Here is an 18,078-nt window from a genome sequence, read left to right as displayed (position 1 = left end):
CAATAGAGCACTCTGGGATAGCTCCCGGAGGCCAATACCGTCGAATTGTGTCCACAGTACCCCAAATTCGACCTGGCAAGGCCGATTTAAGCGCTAATCCACTTGTCAGGGGTGGAGTAAGGAAATCGATTTTAAGAGCCCTTTAAGTCGAAAAAAAGGGCTTCATCGTGTGGACGGGTGCAGGTTTACATCGATTTAACGTTGCTAAATTCGACCTAAAGTCCTAGTGTAGACCAGGGCTAAGTGGAGCACAGGATCTGGTCCAAGAGGTGAATATAGCTGGACTGCTTGGTAATCGTGACCATAACGAAGGATACGTTTTAGTCACGGGTATTTTTAGTAAAAGTCATGGACAGGTCAAGGGCAAAAAACAAAAATTCACAGCCCGGGACCTGACCATGACTTTTACTATATACCCCTGACTAAAACTTGAGAGGGGAAGTGGCTCCAGGGGGCGGCCCTGGGGGCACTGCAGGTGCTGGTGGGGGGCAGGGGTGTGCTGGGGGTGGCAGTCCCAGGGGTGCCACAGGGGGAGGTTGTGGCCTGGGGGGGGCGGTGTCATGGGTACTTGGGGGTGGAGGGGGAGGTTTGGTGGACCTGGGGCAGTTTCCCTACCCGGCTTCTGGAAGCAGTGACCTCCAGCTCCTAGCTCCACATGCTACCTCCGCTCTTTCCCAAGCCCCCACACTCCAGAGTGCCCCTGCAGCTGCCCCCCCAAGCACCCCCGGCACCCCCCATTGGTTGGGAACTGCGGCCAATGGGAGCTGTGGGGGAGGTGTCTGCGGGCAGGGGAGTTGCTGTCACCTTTCTGGGGAGCCCCCCCCCCAAGCACCGCCCCCGCACCCTAATCCCCAGCCCTGAGGCCCCCACCACCCAAACTCCTTCTGCTGGGGGGCGGTGGGGTCCAAGACTGCCCCAGCAGCAGCTGGTGTGAATGGCCCAGGGGCTGCCTGAGCTGCTCAGGTAGCTCCCAGGCCAGCCCCACGGACTGCTGCAGAAGTCATGGAGGTTATGGAAAGTCACAGAATCCGTGGCTTCCGTGACCTCTGTGACAAACACGGATCCTTAAGCATAATATAATTAAGCGTAAAATCCCTATGGCAGGGAAAACACCGCAGCGGCCCAACACTGTAGCATTTAATTTCAGAAAGGGGAACTACAAAAAAATGAGGAAGTTAGTTAAACAAAAATTAAAAGGTACAGTGCCAAAAGTGAAATCCCAGCAATTTGCATGGAAACTTTTTAAAGACACCATAATAGAGGCTCAATTTAAACGTATACCCCAAATGAAAAAACATAGTAAGAGAACCAAAAAAGTGCCACTGTGGCTAAACAACAAAGTAAAAGCAGCAGTGAGAGACAAAAAGGCATCCTTTATAAAGTGGAAGTTAAATCCTAGTGAGGTAAATAGAAAGGAGCATAAAGTCTGGCAAATAAAGTGTAAAAATATAATTAGGAAGGCCAAAAAAGAATTTGAAGAACAGCTAGCCAAAGACTCAAAAACTAATAGCAAATTTTGTTTTAAGTACATCAGACGCAAGAAGCCTGCTAACAACCAGTGGGGCCACTGGACGATCAAGATGCTAAAGGAGCACTCAAGGATGATAGAGCCATTGCAGTTAAACTAAATGAATTCTTTGCATTGGTCTTCACGGCTGAGGACGTGAGGGAGATTCCCAAACCTAAGCGATTCTTTATAGGTGACAAATCTGAGGAACTGTCCCAGATTGAGGTGTCATTTGAGGAGGTTTTGGAACAAACTGATAAACTAAACAGTAGTAAGTCACCAGGACCAGATGGTATTCACCCAAGAGTTCTGAAGGAACTCAGATGTGAAATTGCAGAACTACTAACTGTAGTCTGTAATGTATCATTTAAATCAGCTTATGTACCAAATGACTGGAGGATAGCTAATGTGACGCCAATTTTTAAAAAGGGCTCCAGAGGTGACCCCAGCAATTACAGGCCAGCAAGCATGACTTCAGTACCGGGCAAACTGGTTGAAACTAGAGTAAAGAAGAAAATTGTCAGATACATAGATTAACATAATTTGTTGGGTAAGAGTCAACATGGTTTTTGTAAAGGGAAATCATGCCTCACCAATCTACTAGAATTCTTTGGGGGCGTCAACAAGTATGTGGACAAGGGGGATCCAGTTGATTATAGTGTACTTAGATTTTCAGAAAGCCTTTGACAAGATCCCTCACCAAAGGCTGTTAAGCAAAGTAAGCTGTCATGGGATAAGAGGGAAGGTCCTCTCATGGACTGGTAACTGGTTAAAAGATAGGAAACAAAGGGTAGGAATAAATGGTGAGTTTTCAGAATGGAGAGAGGTAAATAGTGGTGTCCCCCAGGGGTCTGTATTGGGACTAATCCTATTCAACATATTCATAAATGACTTAGAAAAAGGGGTAAACAGTGAGGTGGCAAATTTGCAGATGATACAAAACTACTCAAGATAGTTAAGTCCCAAGCAGTCTGCAAAGAGCTACAAAAGGATCTCACAAAACTGGGTGACTGGGCAACAAAATGGGAGACGAAATTCAGTGTTGATAAATGCAAAATAATGCACATTGGAAAACATTATCCCAGCTATACATATAAAATGATGGGGTCTAAATTAGCTGATATCACTCAGGAAAGAGATTTTGGAGTCATTGTAGATAGTTCTCTGAAAACATCCACTCAATGTGCAGCAGCAGTCAAAAAAGCAAACAGTATGTTGGGAATCATTAAGAAAGGGATAGATAATAAGACAGAAAATATTGTATTTCCTCTATATAAATCCATGGTACACCCACATCTTGAATACTGGGTGCAGATGTGGTCACCTCATCTCAAAAATATATATATTGAAATTGGAAATGGTTCAGAAAAGAGCAACAAAAATGATTAGGGGTATGGAACAGCTTCCATATAAAGAGAGATTAATAAGACTGGGACTTTTCAGCTTGGAAAAGAGATGACTGGGGGGGATATGATAGAGGTCTATAAAATCATGACTGGTGTGGAGAAAGTAAATTAGGAAGTGTTATTTATTCCTCCTCATAACACAAGAACTAGAAGTCACCAAATGAAATTAATAGGCAGCAGGTTTAAAACAAACAAAAGGAAGTATTTTTTCACATAATGCACAGTCAACCTGTGGAACTCCTTGCCAGAGGATGTTGTGAAGACCAAGACTACAACAAGGTTCAAAAAAGAACTAGATAAATTCATGGAGGATAGGTCCATCAATGGCAAATAGCCAGGATGGGCAGGGATGGGGGTGTCCCTAGCCTCTGTTTGCCAGAAGCTGGGAATGGGTGACAGGGGATGGATCACTTGATGATTACCTGTTCTGTTCATTCCCTCTTGGGCACCTGGCATTGGCCACTGTCAGAAGACAGGATACTGGGTGAGATGGACCTTTGGTCTGACCCAGTATGGCCATACTTATGTTCTTATGAATGAAAGGAAGGAAGCCCCAGACATAACATTCCACCAGTTTCACTTTGCTGGAACTTTGCCACAAAACCCTGCGTATTTGGGTACATTTCATGTTGCAGAACTCAACTTTTATCCATTTCTAAGGGGAACATCTCAGCCTCTGGAACACAGTGAGACCTGTGCAAGCAGCCTCCCTAATCAGGTAAGCTCCTGTCCGAATGGAATGCACTAACATACCACCCTGGTGTACGGAGTACCATTCTGCACCACCTCCTTCAGAAGCCCACCTAGAAGTGTTGTTGGTTCCTTGAGTGGTCAGTCCTTTCAGACATGGTTCCAGCCTATTCATGTAACAGACTGGACATATCAATAATGATGTGATTGCAGAGGGGATGCAGGGTCTAGTCTCTCTGCTATCAGTTCAGGCAGAAAAGTTCATATGCAGATTGCTTTGTGTGTAACTGGAGTGGGATTGAAGAAATGTCCCACGTGTTTCCCAAATAGCTCAGATTTGCTGGTAAACCTGGCCACCGATTGGCTTAATTGGCTCCTTAATGAAGCATAGCATCACTATGCATCAAAATGCTCTTTTGTGTGAAATGCAACAGGAGACCCAACTATCCAAAGGAGCCAATGCTGCAAAACTCCTGGAGGGAAAGATGAGAGCAGGTTCTCTGGTACTTACCAAAGCATTTACTTTGGTTGGTGGCACGGTCAACAAAGACTTTGGCAGAGATGACATTGCCAAAAGGCAAAAACATCTGCATGAGCTCCGCATCTCCGAACTCCTGGGGCAGGTGATAAATAAACAGGTTACATCCTTCGGGACCTGGGATAACACACGTGCACACACAAAGAACAGCCGCCCATTAGCAAAGAGGCCACATGTGCCTTCCTCCTCTTTCTCAGACTTGCGCAGTGTACTGTACTTGAGCTGGCATTGTAATGAGCATCTTCAGTCACTGAGTGATCTCTCTAGTAAATTACTAGTGCATCCTTCTGTCAGTCCACCCACCCATCTCTTTCTAAATGTGTCCAGCTACCTGTTACTCCATTCACCCATATGGCCCAGCATTGCTTTGCTTAGCCCTGTGTTGACATACCCAACCAGCCACCTATGCCCACACATTTCTCTCTACATCTCTAGGTCTTTTCATGTAACTGTTTGCCCATTCAGCAATCTATCTAAATGTTCACTTGGCAATTCAGCTACTTCCTTTCACCAGTTCATTCAGGTCCCTGCATATACCCATTACTCTGTTCATCACCCCACTCCACCTCTCCAGCTATGTTTCCTTTCATCTTTTTCTTTTCATTTTTTTCACCCACCTTTCCTGGCATGTCTCAATTTCCCTATTTCTCTATTTGCACATCACCTATCACTTATCTGTCTTCTCATCCATCCTTTCCATTCATCTACACACCATCCAACCATCAATCTCTGGGATTACATTAAAACACCTAGCATATACACACACATGCTACCAGTAATTCTTCTTCCTCTGGGATATGGCTGATTTCTATTAAGTATCTCCGGTAGCATGGACTTCAATCATAAGAACATAAGAATGGCCACACTGGGTCAGACCAAAGGTCAATCCAGCCTAGTATCCTGTCTACCGACAGTGGCCAATGCCAGGTGCCCCAGAGGGAGTGAACCTAACAGGTAATGATCTAGTGATCTCTCTCCTGCCATCCATCTCCACCCTCTGACAAACAGAGGCTAGGGACACCATTCCTTACCCATCCTGGCTAATAGCTATTAATGGACTTAACTTCCATGAATTTATCCAGTTCTCTTTTAAACCCTGTAATAGTCCTCGCCTTCACAACCTCCTCAGGCAAGGAGTTCCACCGGTTGACTGTGTGCTGAGTGAAGAAGAACTTCCTTTTATTTGTTTTAAACCTGCTGCCCATTAATTTCATTTGGTGGCCCCTAGTTCTTATATTATGAGAACAAGTAAATAACTTTTCCTTATTCACTTTCTCCACACCACTCATGATTTTATATACCACTATCATATCCCTCCTTAGTCTCCTCTTTTCCAAGCTGAAAAGTCCTAGCCTCTTTAATCTCTCCTCATATGGGACCCGTTCCAAACCCCTAATCATTTTAGTTGCCCTTTTCTGAACCTTTTCTAATGCCAGTATATCTTTTTTGAGATGAGGGGCCCTACCTCAACCCAGGAAAATAGATCTGCCTCGATATTTCCTTTCAAATTACTGGGTCTGCTTATTTATCTCCTGGCCTGGAAATCTTTTGTTCTGAGACCTTCTATGGTCTTTGAAGCAGCAAAGTCTAACATCATTCACTTATCTTTCCTTTTTAATGGGCTCTCTCTTTCTCCCGCCACACACACACTACTTTATTGACCAACAGATGTTGCTCCCCCACCCCAGAATAGCTGTACAGCTGGATAAATGACCAGCGAATAGACCCACATCAATGAATTCATCATTCAGCCTATCCCCTCCCGAACGTGCGCCTCCCCCCCTTACCTTCTCTCTGCTGCTGTGGAATGATGGGCGCTTGCTGGGGAAAGGCCTGGCTGATAGGTGCATAGGCTGCTGGGTATGCTGCTGGACAACAGAAAAACAAAAGGGTCAAGCCTCAGTGGTCTGTCCTGCTTTGCTTTGCTAACACTCCGAGATGGCACAAATGGCATCCCCAGCGAACGGTTCAGAGACACCCAGGTATAGGGGCCACGTTTTCATGAGCCCTTCAGCTTCTTTTGCCTGGCTTAGCTCTGAAGCTTCAGGTAGCGCTGCTAGTCTCTCCCAGAAAGCTGCTTCTGTTTTGTACCGGAGGCTCCTAGTTCTACACCTGTGACATCCACAGTGTAAGACTCATTCAGAAGACAGCTCACAAAAGAGTTCTCACTTTATGATGTGGAAAAGGGATGGAACGGGATGGCTGGGAAGGAAAGGAAACTATTGTGCCCATGGGAATAAAAGCTCCCACAGAGCACTGGGGTTCTGCACACCCTGGAGGACTGCAGGGAGAATCGTTCTTGGGTTTTACATCCCATCTAAAGCAGTGCAGAGCCCACCCAGCACCATAGGGACATATTCTCCACTGATCTCAGTCAGGGATCATAGTGTATAATTTGCTTCCAGCTGATCCCCTCTCTGTTTGGACCAGCCCTATGAGAAGTACATAAAAAGGAAATGGTCCAGGTGTCCCAGTGGAATGGCCCTGACTGCATTAGCATGTGGACACAGTTCTTCTGTGCACAGAATTTCTCAGGACTGTGACGCTCAGCTGGGACTGCTGGGCTGGGCATTCATTTACCCACCCCGGCTGGGGCTCGCTCTTTGCCCCTTGTCGTAATCCAGGAAAGTGGCATTTGCTGGACACTTTTTGCTCCTCATCAGTACAGCCGCTAATCTGCCAGGTCCCTTTCTCAGTGTGACATTGACCAGGGAATGAAGAGCGGGAGGAATCATTGGCCCTGGGTAGCAGGTTGGTCAGTTAGACTGGCTAGGTGTCCCCTACCTGGTTTCCACTCAGTCTTAGAGCTGGAATCAAACAATAGCATTTCTGATGTTCAGAATGGCTGAGGACTCCTCCCTCCCTCCCAGAGAAAGATGGGAGCAGGCCAGCCATTCCTCCTTCCCCAAACCCAGCAGTACATTGCCAGCCCCACCCACTCCTTTCTGCCGTGGCAACTCTTCACTAGGGGAAGTGCAGCAGTTTGCTCCCCCATTTATAGGCCCTTCCAGGGACAACAATCAGCCCCTGCTCTCTTTGCAGGGTCAGTTGGGAGGCCCTCTTCCCTGTCTGGGAGCGTCTGCCTGGGGTGTTTGTTTCTGTTCCATAACATCCTGCCTGGCAATGCACAGGTGTCCAAATTCTTTCCAGAAAGACGGGAGCTTCCTTTCCACACTAGGATGGAACACTTTCTCATTCCTTCCTGCACAATCTGCTCCTTTCTTCTCCCAGTATTATACTGAATATTATTGTGGTCATCTCCATATCTGATCTGAGCACCAGGGCAGATACCAAACCTTGGATAGGCCACCCCCACCCCCAACTCCAACCAAACTGAGCATGAAAAAGATGGGTTAACTTTCAACCACTTTTGCCCAGTGCCTTTGCCCATCTGGGGTCCAGTCTGGCTGGGAAGCAGAAGCATTTGAATACAATGAAACAAGCTGTCCTGTTGGTATTCCTGCTTGGATGAGAAGCAGGAAGAACTTTAAAACTACTGTAAAATCCTGTTCTCACGAGATTTATGGTCCATTCTGCAGATCCTTGCGACCAATTGGAGGCAGCACAGTCTCAGAACTTGTGGGGATTTATCCAGATTGAAGCTCTGAAGTCTCTGAGCTTTGTCCATTTTCACTGCATACCAAGTCCTGCACTCTTTGTGTTCAGTGATCATCTGATCCGTGGAGGCTTCTGCTCAAGTTATACCATCTGTCAATTGGCATTGCTCCAGGCACCCCAGTTCATGTCCATGCCTCCTACTTCCCATGGTGCCTGACTCTGCTCTTACACCAGGTTAACACCAGTGTAGCTCCACTGACTCCTGATTTACCTCTGTTTCAGAGAGATCAGAATCTGGCCCATACATGTCAGAGTGTGAACCTATACACAACTTGTTCACCTATGATGAGACATGTGGTATGTACATGCTAAATAACATAAATAGAGGGAGCAGCCTGATCTAGCTGAATGCTGGTGGGAGGCAGATTTAGATTGCATTCCTCGCTCTGCCACTGACCTGCTATATGACCTTGGACAAGTCATTTCCCTTCCCTGTACCTCTGTTTCCCCTCCCACCCTTTGTCTGTCTTGTCTATTTAGAATGCAAGCTCCTTAGGGACAGTACTGTCTCTTGCTATGTATACATACAGCGCCTAGCACAACGGGGCCCAATCCCAGCTGGTAGATGCTGCTGTAGAACACAGAACAGCAGCAATGAACAGGGGCGAAATTGATGGTATTTCACATTTCAGATACAGTACATATGTGCAATGGACAAGCTTCTGCGCTCACTCCCACAAGTGGTGCTCTGCTGAGCTACAGACACTGGAGTAACTGAGCAGAGAGACTGGCTCAGTGCTGCAGTGTGTTTTAGAGAGCATGCTTTTAATGGACATGTGGATTTTTCTGTACTGGCAGAGAAACACTTAATTAACTGGATGAAATACCCATGAGTAGCATTTTGTCTACAGCATTATTTCTGCAGAATGAAAAGGGGGCCAGCTGCTATTTCAGCCTCTGAGAAAGCTCTGAATAGCACATGTGAATTGTCTAGAGTGAGGGGTAATTCCAAACATGTTCATTATAATGCAACAAAAGGAATCAAAACCCACAGGTTGCAGGCATTCAAAGGGTCTCTTTTCAGTGTATTGAGCAAACTTTCTAGCCACGTGACTCCCTGTAGCAGGCTGGCAGCAGGTGATGGTCCTGCAGGAAAGTGTTGGTGGGATATGCTGAGGCAGGTATGTCCTTACCCCTCCTAGATATTAGGGACATAGGAGTGGACTTCTAGTGAGCGAGGACCAAGGGTGTGAGCTGAGCAGAGCTTAAGGAGGAATCTGGGAAGCAGCCAACACTTGTGCCTACTTTCGTGTATTTTCATCCCTGCTATGAACTCCTTTGAAGTAAATGGAGAAACACTAGGGATGAATTTGGCCTGCAGGATCTGATCCCTATTTTGAGCTCAATTTACTCTAGTATAACTAAGATAAAACCCATCACTTCATTTCAATGTAAATAATCATTTTCCTTCTCTCACTTTATTATTGCTCTATCAGGGCCAGATGGTAGGCAGGTGTAAATAAGGGCAGCTCCCAAAAATCACTGGAGTTACACTGATTTACATCAGCTGAGGATATGGTCCTCAGTATTTATACAGCATCATCATGTCCTCCCTCAAGGACGGTTTCTTTAGGCTAAACAAATAAACATGGCTTCTTTATTCTTTTCCTGCTGATGGAATTCTCACATCTCTGTGTCACTTTGGTTTCCCTTGTTTGAATGCGTATCTTCTCAGTTTCTATTGTAAGAGAGCAGAGACCAGACCTGCATATGGTATGCCAGATGCTGTCTCACCTCGGGTTTGCAGCCTGCAGGGGTATGTAACTACAGCAGGTTTGGAAGGATTCAGTTTTAACCGGTACATGTCTGTAACCTATTAATTCTCCCCCATCCCAAACCCCAGTGAAAAATGATTACACTGGTGATGATCAACATTAATAGAGAGGAAATTTTTAAAAATTAAATTAAATTGGAGGGCTGAGAAGTATGTGTGAGAGAGAACTGGCTTCCCCGCCTTTCTGCACTCAGGTCTTTCACACTGTATTGATTCAGAACATAGCCCCTTCCTAGGATTTGGTTTTATTCACAAACAGAATTCCAAGAGAAACAAAAGCCAATCTAAGCCATTTTGGCAAGTTTGGCAGCTCCCAGGATTCCTCCCTGGGAGTTACTCAGCCCACACCCTAGATCCAATCTGACTAGAGAGGTCCGTCTTTTTCCTTTGTGTCTGGGTGTGGTAACAAACCAGCTGCAGCAGTGAGTCAGCAGAAAGGCAAGATGGTTCTGTGCTTCAGGTACTGGACTGGAATTCTGGATATCTGGGTCCACTTTCCAACTCTGCCACCCACAGACTCTCTCTGTGGCCTTGGGCAAGTCATTTAAATTTCTGTGCTCAGTTCCGATCTATAAAATGGGGATAAGAATACTTTCTTCGCCTGTCTTGTCTGGTCAGAGTGCAAGCTGTTTGGGGCAGTGACTGTCTCTTACTATGCGTCTATACAGTGCCCAGTAGGGCTCCAATCTCAGCCTCTAGGTGCTACTACGCTACTTCTACAGCTGCTAATAGTAACTCAGTTAAACCTTTCCAGCAGACTCAATCCCTGCTCAAATGTATGAGAGAGACTCTAGCAGTATCCCATCAGACTTAAAAATGAACTATTAAGTTTAGAGCTGGTCAGAAAATAGATTTTTTGCCCCCCTAGAAAATTCTGATGGAAAAATCAAAATCTGAATATTTTGGCTGAAAAACAAACTGAAATATTTGTTTTTGGAAATGCCACTGTGGTGTCTCATGGGAGTTGTAGTTAAGTGCCACAGGCTCCCATTATCCCCTATATCTCAGGCTCCCTGGTCAGACTATATTGCCCATGATGCACCACGGTCATCCCTCTTGGTGGAAGTGGTGCATCATGGGAGTCCCTGGCCATGGTACATCATGAAGATGTAGTCTGGGAGGGGAGCCTGGCCCACAGAGGAAAATGGAGACGTGAGGTGCCTGAACTACAACTCCCATGAGGCACTGCAGCAGTATTTCCATACTGAAATATTTCAGTTTGCAGGCATTTGGTTTTTCAGTTAAAAAAAAAACCAACATTTTTTTGGTGGAAAACACACTTTTTGCAAAAAATTCCAAAAACCCCAGTCAAAACCCCAGTTTTCTGTCATAAAACAATTTAAATGGAAATTTTTTGACCATCCCTAATTAAATTATGAAAGTCCATGCTGATCTTACATTATGATTTTATTTCTCAGTCTGTTAGATTCCCATTTTCTACAATCCTCATATTCTGAACACACTACAACTATGAATATCTATTTTTAAAAATTTCCTACTAGTACAAAATTTAAGCTGATAAAAGTAAAAACATACCCCAAAAAACCTTTCAGGAAAAACACCCTTTGAGACCATCAACAACAAATAAAACCAGAATCCTCGCAAACCTAATTAGAACCTCTGCTTTCTTTCAAGTGATCTCTCAGCAGACTCCCTACTAGAACTGTACTGACCTGATCTTCAACCCAACCGACTCTCAGTCAGCACTCATATTGAACTGGTTCTCCACCATTACCCCACATCTCTCTAATGCTCTGAGGCTGCTTTCTCCCTAGCACTCCCTTAATGTATATCTGTGCTGCGACTGAGCCTCCCTCTGCTGAATTATCTCCGGCTTATTTGCACTAAAACTTTCATCCTACCCACTAGTACCTTAAATTAGCCAGAGTCCTGGGGTAAGGCCATGTAAATGAGCACACCTGGGGTAAGGCCATGTAAATGAGCACACCGTGTAAATGAGCTCAGAGCTATTTCCTGGCTTCGTTGCTGGGGATGGCGCTGTTTCAGGAACAAGCAGAAAGATCGAGGTCTCACCTCTACTCTTTTCTGGGGTCATTGCAAGACTTTTCCCATTCTCAGTTTCCTGACATTTACTGCACAGATTTTAAAGCCAGAAAGGATCATTGCTATCATGTAGTCTAGGGGTTCTCAAACTTTTTTGGCTGGGACCCCCTTTTAAAATATTTCAGGTTGTGATGACCCCGCAAAAAGTGACACCCCTCCACACCATGCCACGCTTACTTCTGTGCTGCTGCTGGTGGTGGCGCTGCCTTCAGAGCTGGGCGCCTTGCCAGCAGCTGTCCCTTCTCTCACAACCCCCCTCCTCCCGCCCCCACAATAGTCTTGTGACCCCCTTTTGGGTCAGGACTCCCAGTTTGAAAAACGATGATCTAGTCTGACCCTGCATAATCAAGGTTAGAGAGTTTCACGCAGTGATTCCTGCACTGATCCCAACAGCCTGTGGTTGTATGTCTTTTAGGAAGTGATCCCATCTTGACTTACAGATGCCAAGTGATGGGGAATCCATTGCTTTCCATGCTTGCAAGTAAGAAGAGAAGTTCACCAAAACATGCAGTTGCAAGATCTTGCTAAGTGTCCCCTTTTCCTCCCTCAGTGTCCTTCCCCATACAGTTCCTTTCATGGTCATTTTACTTAAAAGCCACAAGGCAACAAAAACAAACCAAGAAACAGAGAAAGAGCTCAAGGCAGAGACAGAGGGAGAATTGCAAAGCAAAGTTTGAGACCTGCATAGTGCTGCATGCCTGCGTAGGCTTGTTGGAGGGGATCTGCCACAGTGGGACTTTGAGCTGGGAAGAGAAGAGAAGGGAGAATGAAGAAAGAGTAAGCAAGATAAACCAGAGGAGAAACAGGTTTTGCAGCAGGAGCAGCCAGCAGGAATCACTCAGAGATACAGCAGATCATTTGTCCCCCTATCATTTTCCTGTTGGCTTTTTGTCCCCGTCCCCTCCCACAGCTCAGCAAAGCAATCTGTAGTGTACTGAGAAACACAGTAACAGACACACTCCTGATCACTGTTAATTACTCAGAAACTAGGGGATGCCAAATGTTCCCTCTGAAACATTTATGCCTGACCTTCTGAGGCTCCAAGTGCTCTCCACTCTCAGTGATTTTAAAGGGAGTGGAGGGTTCTTAGCGCCCTCCAGGATCAGGCCCTTTCAGAGGGAAGGAGGTTTTTATTAGGAAATTGGAGAGTGTCCAGGTTCACATCAGAGGCCAGCTAGCATCTGGAAGCCATATTCTAGTGAATTGCAGCAGAGAACAAAGTGAACAGAGCTGGGTGGAAAATGGTACTCTGGTTCAGCAAAAAGTTTTGAGCTTTCAGCATTACTTTCAATCTCGAATCAGGACAAACAGTCAAAACCCTCAAAAACTGGCACGAACTGAAAATCTGAAAAACCAGTAATTTGGGATTAGCTGAAATGACCCATTTTGATCATTCTGAACCGTTCCGTTTCAATGTTGATCCTTTAAATTGAAATACAAACCAACTGTACATTGATATCTGTTGTGAAACGACAAGTCGTTTGGACCTGAAAACCAGAACTTTTCACCTAGGAAACATTGAAATAGGACATTTTTGACAATTCCATAACATTCTTCCCAATTTTTTTTTTCAAAATGGGAATTTTTCCAAAGCCAATCCGTCTCTGCAAAGTTTGATTTAGACTAATTGATGGAATATGTCACTGAATAATTCCTGCCCAGCTCTGACAGTGAACACTCCTCTCTATGCCACTGAATGCTAGGACACAGCAAATCAACCAGCAGAGACCCCTGGGTCTGGATGTGACCCCTACCCTAAATGAACTACCTACCGCTCTCCTGCCAGCAGGGCAGCCTTCCCCTGAGCCCTGTGTCCCATTAGTTAGTAGCATGCAGCATGGCATTTCCTCTCTGAGCAGACACGCAGTGGGTACTATTTTGGGTCCTTCCTGACCCCAGAAGGATAACAGCTGGTGAGCTGGACCTGAAAGAGCTGGTATCCCACCACTAATTGCTGCCACTCAGCCATCCAGCATATCCCCGCTCCTCACCTAAGCCTGTTTGAAAGCCGTAATCTAGGGGCGCTCACTCGGCTTTTCTCTTTGCTCCTTTAGAGCCATTCGGGGCCATTCAGGCATTGTGCTGTGTCCAGGGTGGCATGGTGTTGCTTTGCTCTAGCAGGGAACTCTGTGACTCAGGGGGGTACAATGACTCACCAAGTTCCTGCTGGGCATAGCCGCTGCACCCCACAGCAGTGGCGGGTGGGGAGGGACAAAAAGGGCCTGGCCCCAATTCTTCCCTGCCACTCTTGACAAGGGTGCTAGCCCTAAGGGATCTCTGTGCTCAGGTGAGCACAAGGGTTGCAGAGGTGGCCCTCCCCTCTGTGGATGACACAAGGGTGGGGGAACGCTTGTGCACCCGCATGGTGCACACCCCACCACCCATCTCTCCTCCAGCAGATAGGCACAAGCCAACCCAACAGCAAGAGCGCTGGCGGCAGAACATTCCCAGCTCCTCCCTCTTCCTTCCCCAGGACCTACCTGGGTATGGATGGATTCCATTGGTGTAAATGGTCTCGGATGCTGGCTGCCCATTGGTCTGTGGTGGGAGGGGGCTGAACCCATTCACCCCAATGGGAGTGGCTATGCTGGGGACGGGCGCTGTGCTGATCCCTGGAGGTGTGCTTGTACCTAACCCCCAAAGAAAAGGGGGTGCAGGGGAGAAAGAATGAGAGCTTTAGCCCTGAGTCACTTAGGAGGATGAGGGGGGGATTTAGGGGCCTATATGGGAGGATTTGGGGGCTTGTAGGTGAACAGTGATTGCTGGCTTGTTTGCTTTAAACAAATCATCATGTGGGCAAAGTTTGTTAAGAAAGGAGATTGCGAGTCCCCTCTGCATGCCTGACGAAGGCTTCCTAGTTTCAAGAGGATCCACCCCATGTTTTACTATCCGGTGCTATCCGGCTGCCATAACACGATCTGGAAACCCACCATAGAGAGACTGAGCAGGGTGGGTGACAAATACCTGATGAGGGGGTCATAGGAGCAGCAACTAGTCCGCTGACGTTAAAGGCTGCCATCTGCTGCATTTGGGCTGCGGCGATGGCTGCCATGGGGTTCAGGCAGGTCCCTTGTGCTGCAGCCATCAGGGCTGCCTGCTGCTGCATTATCTTAAGGAAAGAAAGAAGGAAAGAGGGAAGAAGCAGAAGAAAAAGAGAAAGAAAGAAAGGTGGAAGGACAAAAAGAAAATGAAGAACGGAAAAGGAAAGAGAAAGGAAGTGGAAGAAGAGAAGAAGGAAGGGAATTGAAAATTAGCTTTTCTCTGTACCCAGGATCCAGTCACACCCTCCTGTGTAACTTTCGTCACTGTGGCCTGCTACAGCCGAGTCGTGTGTTTAATGATAAGCAGGGGTGCGCCTGAGTTCCTGACATTTTCCTTGAGTTCCAGAAGGAGGAACAGGTTCTCCAGGGACGTCTGGCTCCAGCTCTAGTTCTAAACCGGCCCACACTACAGGGAGGTTTTGGATTTGGGGATTTTGGGCTGAATCTGTCTCTTCCCTGGCCTGTTTCTTTGGGTGTTTAATGGTGTGTGAGAAAATATTGCAACAGTGGAGAGTGAGTGAATTGTGTGTCTTCCTTTCGGTCTGCCCAGTTCTGTTAGCAGCACTCTTCCCTCTGGGCCAGGAAGAAACGGATTCAGCCACCACAACAGGACTTGGGCTCATACCAAATACCTGCACTAGTCTGCAGTGCTGAGGGTAGCCAAAGGCTGCTGCTGCATGGCAGCCTTCAGTTAACATTGAACACCGAGGTCCTATTTTCTAGCTATCTCTAGTGGCTTTGAAGACTGAAATAAGAGAGCTTGTACAGAAAAGTGTTGTGCCAGCATTCCCTCCCTGGGTCAGAGAGGTCTAAGGCGGTGTGTGATCTGTTGCAGAGTGCTTACTGCTAGTCACTACATTGTCATTATCCAAAGCATTGCTTTGCCAAGCACAGATTCACAGATATTAAGACCTGAACAGATCGTTATCATCTGGTCTGATATCCTGCAAAACACAGGCCAGAGAATTCCACCCGCGCCCAGTGATTCCTGCCTCTAGCCCTTTGGAATGAAAAGTGCATTATGACATACTGTGTCCTGCTCCGTTCCATTTCAACACTGTCTTTAAGGCTCTCATTGACTGAGTAGGTGTAATGGTTATGAAAGTGAGAAACTGACAGCAGTTGCGGGGTGAATGTATCCTTCCCCGACACCACAGTGTGACCTGCTAGTCCAGACCTGGGCCTCTTGTCGACAAAGACCTATCAAGCCAGGATGATAAATTGTATAAAACTCCACAGCAGTTTTGGAGAGAGAGAGACTCGCTGCTTCTGTGTATTGCAAGGTGCTTTCAACAGCGGGACGCTTTAAAAGCATGTGCGCTGCAAAAGCAATGCATGATGAGTTAAACTGAGGGCTTGGTTTTGGCTTGAATGTGAATTTGCCAATTTTGATTGGTGGGTATTGCAATACATTTTGGACATAATTTCCGTATTGGAGGAGGGCGGGGGCTGTAATTTGGTATGTCTAGCACATACCTAGTCTTGTATATGCCACTTAAGATGGTAGCCACAAAAAACAGGAAATTCTTTTACAATAAGCCACTAGTTAAACTTTTTTGGCCTCCAGCCAGATGAGTTTGAGGGAAGTGGGTGTGTCTGCTCCTGGAGCCCCACTGCTTTGCAGTGGGGAGAAAGGGCTAGCCATGGTTGGAAGGGATGAGCAGTGGTCTCACTGTGTGGTACAGCTCTTCCAAAGCAGTGGGCATACCAGTTCCCTCATGCACTGGACCTTAGTGTCTAATAGCTGGGCCTTTATGGATACCTGGACACCCTACTGCTAAGAATGTATTATGGGCACAACTTGAGCTAGGGCATCTGCAGTACACATGAAGGTATCCATATCAGTTCTTTGAAGGACACTGAGGTATGGTGCCCCACATCTGTGATAAAGGATTCACCCCCCACCCCATCTAATCAGGCAGCATCTCCTACCGCTTGCGTATATGCCCCGTAGGCTCCAAACTGGATGGTCATCGGGTTGAAGATTCCCAGTTGTCCTGCCATCTGATGCATCCGCCTTAAAGTCCTTTCCTTGTCTGTGTCTGCAAACTTCACCACCAGGCTGGAGGAGGCTCCCTAGGGGAAAGAGAAAGCACAGCTGCATCACTTCTGCACGTGAGCATTGGCAGCAGGTGGCTAGGTATACCCTAGAGGGGACGATAAAATATAGGTGATGAACCTGGAGCACAAACTTTCTGATGGCACCTGGCAGGTTTCTTTATTCTCCATTATTAACCCCTCCTGACCGCTCTCTCTCCTTCTTGCGAGCTGCAACTTCTGTGTTAGTGATCGAGGTAGGGAGAACCTAGGCCGGTGTAAATCAGTAGATCTCCACTGAAGTCAGCAGAGCTATGCCAATTTACACCAGCTGTGGATCTGGGCCATATGTCCTGGTTTCACCATCTTACATAGGCCCGGATTTTTTTTATATTATGTCCCTCGAACGTCTTTCAGGATAGCTGGAATGTTGCAGATTTTCATTGCACCTGTCCAAATTTGTGGACTACAAAATATCTGTTCTTGTTGTAGTGTTGTACCAAGTAGGATTTGCTCTGTGTTTACCAGGAACCAAGAGTCCAGTGGAATGAGTGTTCAGAGTGATGAACAGTGTTTGGAGTGAAGGGAGAAGTGGAATGGCCACAGACACTTTCCAAGCTGCTGTTTTGCTCAGAGTGAACATTAATGACACTTGTCCAGCATTTCATGATAAACTCATTCAGAATCTAGGTTAGTAGAAACAATCCTCCACTCCGAGAAACAGGAAAATGTTGCTGTTGAGTCAAAAGCTGGCACACATTAAAACCAAGTGGACTTTTGGGTTTTATAGGAATACTTTGTGGCCCTAAAACAGGTAGCCACAAAAGTGTCTGAGTCTGAAAATATGGTCACCTTAGTTGAGGTCAGGCTTGGGGGATCATGTGGAGAGGGAGATTTCCTCTCATTTCTCTGTGGTATGATCCCATCATCAGATTTATGTGAGCGACTGATCTTGTATATCTCAAGAGCATCAGATAGCACCTCTCAGCCACCCTGCAGGTGACAGTGCTAATTTGTGTCCAGGATGATTCCACTGACTTCTGTGCAGTCCTGCCAGGGAAGAATTTGGCCCAGCTTTTCCATAGCAGTGTCTGATCAATGCAATATTTAATTACAGTCGTATTTTATACTCATTGCTTTTCCCTGGACTCTGTTTCCTTCCTCTCCCATTCAGAATGTTGACCTTCACTGTTAATTAAATGGCAACTTTCTCTAGCCTGTGATTGAATTAACCCCTAACACCTGCCTAGAGAGCTCAGCGCTAATCAAAATAAAGGACGGGCCTGGTGTTATTTTTACAAGAAACTGTTTGATCCCTGAGATTTTGATCGAATTAAATGGAGGATCAGATTAGCTGGTGATTGGATTAAGGAGACAGCACTATGCATAGGTGGGGAAGGGAA

General features: G+C 46.3%; 1 protein-coding gene across 50 annotated transcripts in view; it reads right to left on the bottom strand.

Moving 5' to 3' along the window:
- CELF6 (CUGBP Elav-like family member 6) overlaps nucleotides 1-18,078 on the bottom strand; it is a 207,518-nt gene that overhangs the window by 40,870 nt on the left and 148,570 nt on the right. For 4 of the 50 annotated variants that reach the window (XM_077827536.1, XM_077827538.1, XM_077827551.1 and 1 more), the window contains 6 exons: nucleotides 16,571-16,714; nucleotides 14,562-14,706; nucleotides 14,078-14,227; nucleotides 12,275-12,340; nucleotides 5,929-6,009; nucleotides 4,175-4,258 (listed from right to left, as the gene is read on the bottom strand). In XM_077827536.1, coding sequence (XP_077683662.1) covers nucleotides 4,175-4,258; nucleotides 5,929-6,009; nucleotides 12,275-12,340; nucleotides 14,078-14,227; nucleotides 14,562-14,706; nucleotides 16,571-16,714 — 670 coding nt within the window. Of the gene's footprint in view, nucleotides 1-4,114; nucleotides 4,259-5,928; nucleotides 6,040-9,944; nucleotides 9,948-12,274; nucleotides 12,341-14,077; nucleotides 14,228-14,561; nucleotides 14,707-16,570; nucleotides 16,715-18,078 lie in introns of all 50 variants that reach the window. The other 46 variants (XM_077827539.1, XM_077827545.1, XM_077827553.1 and 43 more) reach the window with 20 other exon arrangements.

This window comes from Eretmochelys imbricata, chromosome 10, assembly GCF_965152235.1.
Source record: "Eretmochelys imbricata isolate rEreImb1 chromosome 10, rEreImb1.hap1, whole genome shotgun sequence".
NCBI classification, from domain to species: domain Eukaryota; kingdom Metazoa; phylum Chordata; order Testudines; family Cheloniidae; genus Eretmochelys; species Eretmochelys imbricata.
Note: the sequence above shows the minus strand (reverse complement) of the source record. Positions and strands in the feature narration are given on the sequence as shown.